The following is a 12142-nucleotide window of genomic DNA, read 5'->3' as shown; positions in this document are numbered from 1 at the left end:
CTCTCTGCCTCTGACCTGAAGCCCCTCCAGTTTGTTCTGTACACAACAGTCAAATGGATGTGAGAATTGGGCCATGAAGAATACTGAGCACCGAAGAACCGATGCTTTCAAACTGTGGTGCTGGAGAAGACTCTTGAGAGGCTCTTGGACTGCCAGGAGATCAAACCAGTCAATCCTAAAGGAAATCAACCTTGAATATTCATTAGAAGAACTGATGCCGAAGCCGAAGCTCCAGTCCTTTGGCCACCTGGTATGAAGAGCTGACTCATTGGAATAGACCCCGATTCTAGGAAAGATTGAGGGCAGGAGGAGAAGAGGGCAACAGAGGATGAGATGGTTGGATAATATCACTGATTCAGTGGATGTGAATTTGAGCAAACTCCTGGAGATAGTGAAGGACAGGGGAGCCTGGTGTGCTGCAGCCCATGGGGTTGCAAAGAGTCAGACGCGACTTAATGACTGAACAACAACACAGTGCTCAAAGTCATCTTCCATAAACACGAAATGCTGCATACTTCAATGACTCCCGGTTTCCTGCAGAAGCAAGTACAAACTCTTGAAGCCTAAAATTCAAGACCCTGCTTCAGTAGACTGATGATGCTTACTTTGCAGGTCCTGCCTCTCCTCACCATCACCCCATCCCCTTAGTGAAAAGTGAAAGTGCAAGTCGCTCAGTCATGTCTGACTCTTTGCGACCCCATGGACTATACAGTCCATGGAATTCTCCAGGCCAGAATACTGGAGTGGGCAGCCTTTCCCTTCTCCAGTTTTAGCCAAGCCAATCTTTTCAAGTTCCCCGAGAAGAAGGCACATTCTCTACTTTCTTCCAGGTCTCTTCCTCTCTCCCAGCTGCATCAGGCTACCTCCTTCTCTTCCTTCAGCCTAAGCAGGAGTTGTTCTGGACCCTCGAGTCTGGGCCATGGGCACCACTCAGAATGACCCTGACATCTAGAACCTCCACCATAACACCTGTTCAGTCGCTAAGTTGTATCCGACTCCTTGTGACCCCATGGACTGCAGAGCGCCAGGCTTCCCTGTCCTTCGGTTATCACTTATTTACTTCTGCATCTCTCTCTTGAAAATGGTCTGTTAGTCCCTGAAGGACAGAGACAAAGTCTGTTTTCAGAGGCCCAGCTGTGAGCTTGTCCAGTGAAGGTGTGAGTGAGTGACCCAATGGGGGAGCTGCGCTGTGAGGTGGTATGCCCCATTCACATGGTGAGAGTATTTTTTAAATAAACAATTAATGCCCCCCAAACCCCATCCCACCCCCAAATCCATGATGAACAAAATACCAAAATTTTCAATGAAGGTTGGGTAATAGTGCCAGGCAGGGCCATATTGGAGTCTGAGGCAAAAGGAAGAGTCAGTAATACTGATTTGGATTCTTTAAATTGCATTAAAATGTTATTTATCTGGATGACCGAGGTTTTTGATGTTCCCTTGAATTTTGCACCCAGGTGAACACCTCCCAAACTTTACTCTAATTCTGATCTGGGAGGGAAGACTTCCTCAATAGGCCTGGGCAGGCGTGGTACAGGGGTCAGGGCCCAGGAGAGTGTGCTGGATGGAGTCCTTTGTCTGGAGAAAGATAGTTCTGGAGTTTTCCCTACCCTGCTGAACTGGAGCCTAAACCCAAGAAGAGGAAGGGACTTGGTTGGGGAGAAGGGTTGGGGTGGGGGGTGGTTAGGGATGCTGCTTCCTTAAAGACCCACAGTGAGCACCCCACACCACCCAGTCCAATTGTGGGCTGCCTCCCTGCCTCTCAGACCCCAGGAACAGGGTCCCCTAAGGCATGAGGGTTTTGTCCAGCAGGAAAAAGAAACAAGGACAGTCCCAGATGAAGGGGCGTCTCAGGCTCATCAGAAATGAAGGGAAGGAGGAGGAGCTGACATGATGGAGCATTGATTTTTAAATTTTCTAGTCTCAGGATCTTTTTATATTCTTCAAAATTATTGAGGGTTCCAGAGAACTTTTGTTTATATGTGTTATATCTACCAATGTTTACTCTATTCAAAAGCAAAAATGACATTCTAAAACATTTTGTTTTTAAATATGAAAACAATAATAAACTCAGTTCGTGTTAACATAAATCATGGTTTGAGTAGAAAGTAACTAAAGTTTTCAAAATGTAAACAATTTAGGGAGAAGAGTAGCATTAATTCACGTTTTTCTTTTCCAGTCTCTTTAACGTTGGGTTCTATGGAAGACAGCTGGGTTCTCACGGCCACTTCCTCATTCAATCTACTGTGCATATGAAGAAAATCTGCCCTCCCACAGCTGTTAATTTGTAAAGGGAGAAATATTTTAATAGACTTTCTCAGACTACTTGATGATATTCTGTTTTAAAAAATTATTTATTCACTTATTAACTTTTTGACCGCACTGGATCTTTGCTGCTGTGAGTGGCCTTCTCCAGTTGCAGTGCGTGAGCTTCTCCTTGCAGTGGCTCCTCGCTAGTCGCGGAGCGCCGGCTCCAGGGCACTGCTCTGTAGTTGCGGCACATGGGTTTCATTGCTCCACACATCTTCCCAAACCAGGAGCCAAACCTGTGTCTCCTGCATCGGCAGGTGGATCCTTAACCAGTGGACTACCAGGAAAGTCCCTTGTTATCTGTTAGCACTGCAATATATTGGTCTGTCTTGCCCTTTGAATCTTTTACCTCTGTGTAACTTGGAAACATCATGTTTTCCACTTTTGGAAAGCATTGGTTCACTGAGATATATAGGTCTTCCAAGTATTGACCTTTCATTATGAGGTATTTGAAGGACAGGGAAGCCTGGAGCATTGCGGTCCATGGGGTTGTCAAGAGTCAGACACGACTCAGTGACAAAACAAGAACAACAATTATAAGGTATAAAAATTGCATTTATTAATGTAACTACCAAGCTCATCAGAACATTCTTTATCTTTTGGAAAGCTGTCAACCTCATGCTGGCGGATACAATTTTCCAAAACTTCTAGTTTTCTCTTGTTAAGTTCAACTTTTATCATTGGCAACAAGAATGCATCATTTGTTTTCCTTGATGAGACAGGTTCACTTTATTTATATTTGAGAAAAATCTGCCAAATACCCAAGTCTTTGAAAACACTGTAGTTTGCCAGTCATTTTTTCAAGTGACAACGGTAATATGAAAAACAGCTCAGCTCACAACTCAAACAATGGCACAATGGTCTTTTTCTGAAGACAACCACTGTATTCCAGTTTGCAGCAGTGATGTTTCCTAGGTACTTCCCATTCTGATACACAGATTATTAAAAAGATGTGTAGGGACTTCCCTGGTGGTCCTGTGGCTAAGACTCAGTGCTCCCAGCGCTGGGGTCCAGATTCGATTCTTGGTTGGGGAACTGGATCCCACATGCTGCAACTAAAAATCCCACATGCCTCAAATAAAGATTCCAAATGATGGAACTAAAGATCAAAGATCTGACATGCCACAACTAAGATTCAGGGAAGCCAAAAAAGAAAAATATTAAAAAATAAAAATTTTAAGAAATGAAACAATTAAAAGAAGTGTACTTAAGATTTAATAAAATAATTTCCTTTCTTTATCAAAGACATTTAAAAGCGAAATTGGCTTTTTTTTTTTTTTTACATGGAATGCATGGCTGTGAAGAATATGGCACCTGTGACAGTTTGGTGACTCTGCCTTGACTGGTGCTAAGGAACCAGCAGTTTTATTTACCCTTTTGTAACATTAGCACAAATGTCAACACAGTGAAAAGGACAAATAATGTCTTGGTATTATTATGATGATTGTTTTGACCTCACAGATCCCCTGAAAGCTCTCTCGCGTCCCTTATTTACATGGACCACTCTTTGTGAGTTATTATCCTCTACCTTTGGAATGAGATGGCAGGATAGGTCACCTTTAGGAGTGGTAAAGTTCCCAGCTGAGTAGAAGCTAGCAATTTGCTGCTGAGGAAACAACTTATGTATGTGTGAAACTGATTTACTTCATTGCACATCTGAAACTAACACAGCATTGTGAATCAACTGTACTCTGGTAGAAATTTAAAGAATTATGTAATTCAAATCTACTATGTAATTCACAATTTCACTGGAGGGTGAGTTTTTTGTTTTTAAGGAATCACAATGATGTATTTGAATAATGGAACCTACATTTATTCAGTTAACATAGACAAACCACCACCATACTAAATGGAGCAAAGAACAAAAATTTTTTCAATCAACAAAATTCACCTGGAAGTATCCCTAGACTTCTTCAAGTGTTTCCAATACTCTGGGGCTCCTTAAAGGGTGGGTGTAATTAACAAGCCTAACCCATTCCTTTAAACTTTTTTAAATTTTAAATTTAGTTATTTTTTATTTTTGGCTGTGCTGGATGTTCGTTTCTGCATGGGTCTTTCTCTAGTTGCAGAGAGCAGAGGATACTCTCTAGTTGAGGTGTGCGGGCTTCTCATTGCTGTGGCTTCTTTTGTTGCAGAGCACGGGCTCTAGATCACAGGCTCAATAATTGTGGTGCATGGGCTTAGTTTCTCCACAGCAAAAGGGATCTTCCCAGACCAGGGATCTCCTGCATCGGCAGGTGGATTCTTTACCACTGAGCCACCAGGGAAGCCCCCTCTTCTTTTTATTTATTGGTTCACGGTGCTGGGAATAGAGTAGAATAGACAAAGTCCTTGATCTTGTTCTGCTCACAGTTAAGTGGGAGAGGGTGAAGCAATCATACAAACAAGAATATGATGAAAATCGAGCTAAGATTTCAGAGGAGTTTTGAGATGGGACCTGACCTGACCTGGAGCTCACTGAGAAACTCTGTGAAGGAGTGAAATGAAGCGAAGATCTGAAGCAAGAGCTGGAGCTGGCCAGGTGGAAGTATATGTAGATCCGGGAGAGATTCCCAGACCGGGGCATGGGTGTGCATGGCTCAGGCAGGAGAGTCCTGGGTGGGCTTGGAGACCCACCTGGGAAGTCCGTTTTGGCTGGAACCCGGTGAGAAGGTGGCACGAGATGGAGGTGGAACTGCAGCCGGACGTCAGGTCAAGGGTCATCAGATGGCTGTTTTTTTCAGTTCCTGAAACTCTCCTGCCCTAGTCCTAGACCCACACAGATCCCTCTGCCTGGAGCGCTCTTCCTCGACTCCTCTTTCAGGCCTCAACAGAAGTGTCACTTTCTTTCAAAGTAGGTCTCTTTTTTTCTTCATATCAACACCCCATTTTCTTTGTATAGCAACTAAGTTTGTTTACATTGCCTTTGTCTGTCTCCCCTATGAGACTATAATTTCCCTGAGGGCATGGTCCTGTCTGTCCTTTTCACCCTGCCTCTCCTGAGTTTAGCAGTGAGCCTGACATGCAGTTGGAGTTCAGAAATATTTATTGGATAAGTGTATGAATGAACCAGATTTGAGATTCTGGCTCCATTCCATAATGCTGTGTGACCTTCGGCAAGTCACATGACCACATGATTCTCTGTAAAATGGGAATTTTGCTTCCTGTGTCAAAGGGATTTTTGTGAGACTCAAAGGAAGTAGTGGAAGTACTACTGAGGAAGAATGAGGAGTACTGAGGAGAACGCCTGGCTTCAAAAGAGGTACTCCTAAGTGTTTCGGTTTTTTTTGGCAGCGTGCAGGATCCTACTTCCCTGACCAGGGATTGAACCTGTGCCCCCTGCATTGGGAGCATGGAGTCCCATCCACTGGACTGCCAGGGAAGCCCGCTCCTAAGTATTGTCTTCCTTGCTTCTTGCTGTCAGTTCCCTACTTTTTTCTCTGGACTGTGATACATGATGAACTTCGGGCCTTGCTTAATCCCAACTGAGTCTCTTGCCATCCCACCCCCTCAGCTGCAACACAAATATCAGAGGTGCTTCCAGGCTCATGTGATGATACCATAGTAGGAGGAACAAGAGTGGAGGGGAGGAAACACTGGTTTTGATGGAAAATGGATGGGAGTGAAGAACTGTTGGAAATGGACCAGACTTTATTAGTGCAATTATGGCTAGCTTTAATCTTCTGTGATTCATGGGGTCGCAGAGAGTCAGACACGACTGAGAGGCTGAACTGAACTGAACTGAACTGAACATACAGTTGAATCTTGAACAACTCAGGAGCTAAGGGAGCCAACCCTCCACCCAATTGAAAATCTGCTTATAATTTTAGTCAGCCCTACCTCTATGGGGTTCCATATCTGTGGATTCAACCAACCATGGATTATGTGGTATTGTAGTATGTATTTAATTTTTAAAAAATCCATATATAAGTGGACCCACACAATTCAAACCTGTGTTGTCCAAGGATCAACCATACTTTAAAAAAAAAAAACTTTTTGTTTTTAAATGATTTGGGGCCTTTAAAAAGTTTGCAAAATAGTACAAAGAGCTCATGTATGGACTTCACCCAACATTCTCAATTCATAAACTACAGTACAGTGATCAAAACCAGGACATCAACATGGATACTGAGTTATCTAAATTATAGACCTTATTTGAACTTCACTAGTTTTTCCTCTAATGACATTTTCCCCCAGATACCAACCCAGGATCCCATGTCTCACTTAGTTGTCCTATGTCTCCTTAGTAGCCTCTGATCTACGCTAACTCCCCAGTCTTTCCTTGTCTTTCATGACCTTATTTATTTATTTGACTGTGCTGGGTCTTAGAAATGTGGCATGTGGCATCTAGTTCCCTGACCAAGGTTGAGACCCAGGCCCCCTACAATGGAAGTGCAGCGTGTTAGCCACTGAACCACCAGGGAAGTTCCAACCTTGACACTTTTGATCATTTATTTGGTGGAATGTCACACAATTTAAGTTTGTCTGATGTTTTCTCATGACCAAATTGAGATTCTGCATTTTTGACAAAAATACCACTGACGTGATGGGTGCTTTTCAGTACATCATACCAGGTGTACTTGATGTTGCTATGTTTTACTAACGATGATGCTACTCTTGATTGCTTGATTAATGCAATGTCTTTTGGGTTTCTCCACTATACTTTTATTTTCAAATTACATTTAAAATTTTAAAATTATTAAAGCAAAACATGCTCCTAAAAAGTTCAAACAAACAAAAAGTATAAAGTAAATATCCTTCCCACCACCTCTACCTCCTCTTCCTAGAAGTTACTTACTTGTCAACACTTTGAGGTATATCATTCTAGACCATTTTCTATATCATATACACATATACAATGAGTTCATGCCAATTTTTTTGTTTTGTTTTACTTAATGATATTATCCAGGGACAACTTTCCATGTCAGTACAATCAGATCTAACTTGTTCTTTCTAATAAATAGTTGTATTTCATTCTCTGGGTCACCCTAATTTACACTTCTGTATTTTCCAGATTTTGTATGAGCATGTAAATTATTTTTTTAACATAGAACACTTTATCATCAAAATTTCTATCTCAAATTTCATCAATACAAAAATATTCAAATTTTGTCAGAAAATTAAAATCATTATAATTTAAATTAATATTTTAAATTGTATATATTTCATCTCCAGGAATAGATTACCTAAAACTTTAAGTCCAAACGAGGTCAAGAATAAAAAGATATGTTTTAAAATGAAAAAAGAGAAAAGAAACTCCACTGCCTCTGATTTTATTGAATCTCGGAGGCCATTCATTTTAAAAACACACCATTATTTTATGTAGGAAGAAAAAACATTGTCAATTAATTGGAAAATGCCATCAATTTTAGAGTTTTTTAAATGTGCAAAACAGGAGTCTTGAAACAGAGTAAATAAGATAGTACCATGTTGGCCCTTCATTAACCAGAATCCCTATGTGGTCTTTCAGGAATAGGCAGGATCCTATGACCAGCCGCCACTTCCAGCCCATAGCGATGGAGCCAAATAACTCCTTTCGTGTGGACTCCGAGTTCCGATACACCCTCTTCCCAATTTTTTACAGCATCGTCTTTGTGCTGGGGGTCATTGCTAACAGCTACGTGCTGTGGGTCTTTGCCCGCTTATACCCTTCCAAGAAATTCAACGAGATAAAGATTTTCATGGTGAACCTCACCATGGCTGACCTGCTCTTCCTGGTCACCCTGCCCCTGTGGATCGTCTACTACTACAACCAGGGCGACTGGATTCTTCCCAAATTCCTGTGCAACCTGACTGGCTGCTTCTTCTTCATTAACACCTACTGCTCAGTGGCCTTCCTGGCTGTCATCACTTACAACCGCTTCCAGGCAGTGACAAGGCCCATCAAGACTGCTCAGTCTTCCACCCGCAAGCGTGGCATCCTTCTGTCCCTGATTATCTGGGTGTCCATTGTGGGCGCAGCATCCTACTTCTTCGTCCTGGACTCGACCAACAGGGAGCCCAACAAGACCGGCTCGGGCAACATCACACGCTGCTTTGAACATTACGAGAAGGGCAGCATCCCAGTCCTCATCATCCACGTCTTCCTGGTGTTCAGCTTCTTCCTGGTCTTCCTCATCATCCTCTTTTGCAACCTGGTCATCATCCGCACGCTGCTCACGCAGCAGATGCAGATGCGGCGCAACGCCGAGGTCAAGCGCCGGGCGCTCTGGATGGTCTGCACGGTCCTGGCTGTGTTCATCATCTGTTTTGTGCCCCACCACCTCGTGCAGCTGCCCTGGACCCTGGCCGAGCTGGGCTTCCAGGACACCGACTTCCACCAGGCGATTAACGACGCGCATCAGGTCACTCTCTGCCTGCTTAGTACCAACTGCGTCTTAGACCCCATCATCTACTGTTTCCTCACCAAGAAGTTCCGCAAGCACCTCACCGAGAAGTTGTACAGTATGCGCGAGAGCCGCAAGTGCTCCCGGGCCACCTCGGAGACGGGCACGGAAGTGGTCGTGCAGCTCAAGGACGTCCCTGTCAAATCCCTCAAAAAGTAGTCTAGGCCCGGAGGCTTCTTCTCCATGGACATGATCGACTGACCTGAGGGGAGCGGGAAGGAAGGGGTGTCTGCCGTGGTCCTGGCACCTCCTCCCTGGGCACTGGTGGCCGGTTAGGTATGGAGGCTACCTCACCAAGGTGGGGGTGCTGGCAGAACCAGACCGCTGGGAAATTCAGAACTTGAATGAGCCCCTTCAGCCACCTTTGGACATATGCCTTATAACCTTGGCTGGCAGAGTCATCCCAGTCTGATGGCTCTGGAAGGGATGTCAGGACCAGGGGGGCAGTCCTTGGGAGCAGACCCTGAGTCACCCAGTTCACCCTACCAAGGTGGCAGTCCCAAATGAGTCAGGCCTCCAGTTTTGGACCACCACTCCCGTTATCACTGAAAAGGCAGAGAAGGGGTTTGGGGAAAGGGATGCTCCCCTGGCTATGGCACCATCTTTGGGATCAACTTCTGAGCTAGGAAGATCCCACCCAGCCTCACTCACAGGCACAAGGTCTTTGCGACACTTCCTAGAGGAGTGTCCCAGGTGGAAGGGGAGCCACTTCCACCTGACTTGGTGGAACATTTTCCTAATTCATCGGTGAACCTCTACCGAGTGGTGACCAGAGAAGATACAACATGCATGGACTGAAAACTAGGACAGAGGGCCCTTCTCCTGAATCAGATGCGTCTCTTCCACCGGCCTGGGGCAGCTCTGGGGCAGCGGGAGAAACACAACCACCACTTCACTGTCTGTCTCAACAAGGAGCTCTGAGGAAGTAACTCCTGTGAGGCAGCCACCCACCGTGGGCGGGCAAGGCCCATCAAAGCCAAATCGGGGCCCTCCAGGCCACTGTGATGCCCAGAGGCTTCCATGGGAAACGACACTCAGGCTGAGAAGTGCCTGCGGGTGGGCAGAAGGAGGCTGTCATCTCCCCTCCCTGCCTCACTTTCCGGGAGGCCCCTCTGATTTAGCTCTCAGGAGGTGAGGGGAGCAACTATAATCCCTAGGGCAGGCAGGCACTTTGAACTCTGGGTGCAGAAGAGAGGGGGAAAGTTCTCAAGAGAAACTTTGGATGTCTGATCCTCCTCTTGCACTCTGAGCACCTGTAGTGTGACCTTGGTAGCCTCAGACCCGGGGCTTGGAGGAGCCTGCCCCGATTTCCAGAAACCATCCTCCCTTCCAGCCAGTGTCCCTGCAAGCCTGGGATCCTGGTTTTTGGCACACTGGGCTGATTTTGATAAATGCCTCTCAATGGGCCAGTAACCTGCTTGGTCCAGTCGCCATGGGCTGGACTTAGCAGAGGTGACCATGTGAACAGCGCAGTGAATTTGAACTTTGGTGTCACACAGACCCAGGTTCAAGCTGTGGCTGTGTCACTTCCTGCCAAAGGACTGTGAGCTGGATTTCCTACCTCAGAGTTGTTAGGAACAACAGATACCTCTTGGTCAGGGTGACTGCTCCTCCCAGAGTCTCTCTGCTTTTGAGACTTTGTTCCCCCTAAATCGTCCAATAGAGGATGAGAGGTGAGTGTCTGGCTCTTGTGGGGCCAGATCGGTTCTCGCTTAGGAATAAGCAGCAAAATTCAGGGATGCTCTTTCAGGTTCTTCGGGCCACTCACCTGAATGCATACAAACTCTGGAGCTGTGAGTGTGTGTGTGTGTCTACATGTGTGAGGTGTGTGTGCCACCAGCACAGCAGGGTGGGGAAGGTATCTGTATGAACGTAGTAGAGATAATGGCTTTGCTCAGAGAGAGATGTGCAGAGTCAAGCAGAGACCAGAGGGGACCCCAGGGGCCTGCTGGCTACCCGCTTCTATGTCCAGCCCTCTTGCCCAGCCCTTCTCGAAGCTCCACTCTGCACTACTTCCTTTGGGTCCTTGTGAGATTCCCTTGTTAGGATACACTCTCCTATTTTGCTCGTGTTCATTTGAATGAGTGATAATATTGGTTATTTTGCAACCGAAAGAGCTCTGAAGGAGATAAATATTTGTATGCTAAAGCAGTGTTTCTGGAATTTCATCTGTTTGTGTACCTATATCATGAATTTTGCAAGATCCATGTACCATCTGTATGTTTTGCTCAATAAATATTTTTCTCTAGATGGAGTCACTTTTTAAAACTTGCACCTATTTAAAAGGTTGCTTTAGAACTAAACTGTAAATGAAGGTGAATGCCACCTGGCACGCATAAAGGGTAAACATAAACATAAAATGTCAGTATTAAAGTCAAATTGTTCTTGGCGTCCTACCTACAGTTACCTCACGTGCCCCACGACTTGCACAGCACACTTTAGGAGACGTGGCTGTGATGTGTGTAAAGCGCACAGGGGTCTGCATTTTCTAAGTGCTCAATAAAGAGACAAATGTTTCTGAGGTGATAGCTTGTGCTTGCCCCCTTGCTTCTCACAGAAAGGTGCCCCAACATAGAAGCCAGGACCTCACTCCCACCAAGGCTCAGGTGAGTGGTGGAGTATTTTAGGTTGCAGCTCATGCTATGACCCTGTTGATCATTATCTCATACTCTGAATACAACCACCTTCCCCGAGTGACCTCCCATGACCTCTGCCTGGTTGTGACGGTCTCAGATGCTTTCTCTTTTTGACCTAGCCCAGAACACCTCCTCCAGGCAGATTTCCTGAATTCCTCCAGATGAGTTAATTGACCTAGCAGCACTTTAGGTCTAAGAGGGTGCAATTTTTTTTTATACCTTAATAAGTATTGAAGTTTATCCATTTCAGTGTATTCTTTCCTACCCTGGGGGCAGTAACTGAATCTCTTTTTTTAAATTAAAAAAAAAAGATTGAAGTATAGTTGAAGGAATTGAATCTTAATCATCAGTGTCTCTACCTTTCTCACTTGAGACTAGAATGAGCTCTGTCTAAAAAGCATCCTGCTTCCCCAGGGTGTAACATGAACACACACTGAAACATACATGCACTTACTGTGAGAGAGTTTAAGAAGACTCTCTAGGGATACCTAAGAAAGAATTTAAGGAATATTTTCCCAAAGTTCTATTAATATATCTATATTTTTAAAAAGATGTCAAGGATTTTCAGAGAATCGGAATTTTTGGAAGTGGGAGGGTCCAATTCCTTCATCTTACAGAGAGGAACATGGGGCTCAGAGGGGCTACATGACTGTAGAAATTACATAGTGTGATATGGGGAAGAGGGAGGTGGGAAGGGGGTTCAAGAAAGGGAACACATGTACACCCGGGGCAGATTCATGTCAATGTATGGCAAAACCAACCAATATATTAATGTAAGGTAATTTGCCTCCAATAAAATAAATTAAAAAAAAAAAGAAATTACATAGTGTG

At 44.7% G+C, this 12142-nt stretch overlaps 1 protein-coding gene across 6 annotated transcripts in view; it reads left to right on the top strand.

Moving 5' to 3' along the window:
- The window catches only part of PTAFR (platelet activating factor receptor), a 28180-nt gene extending 16949 nt beyond the window's left edge, over positions 1 to 11231 (top strand). For 4 of the 6 annotated variants that reach the window (XM_088844064.1, XM_088844067.1, XM_088844087.1 and 1 more), the window contains exon 2: positions 7760 to 11231. In XM_088844064.1, coding sequence (XP_088700190.1) covers positions 7760 to 8834 — 1075 coding nt within the window. In that variant the 3' untranslated portion in view covers positions 8835 to 11231. Of the gene's footprint in view, positions 1 to 2735; positions 2852 to 5498; positions 5552 to 7759 lie in introns of those variants that run through there. The other 2 variants (XM_088844098.1, XM_055398326.2) reach the window with 2 other exon arrangements.
- The last annotated feature ends 911 nt before the right edge of the window (positions 11232 to 12142 follow it).

This window comes from Moschus berezovskii, chromosome 2 (genome assembly GCF_049115385.1).
Source record: "Moschus berezovskii isolate FMDL1 chromosome 2, NW_MosBer_1.0, whole genome shotgun sequence".
Classification (NCBI taxonomy): Eukaryota; Metazoa; Chordata; class Mammalia; order Artiodactyla; family Moschidae; genus Moschus; species Moschus berezovskii.
Note: the sequence above shows the minus strand (reverse complement) of the source record. Positions and strands in the feature narration are given on the sequence as shown.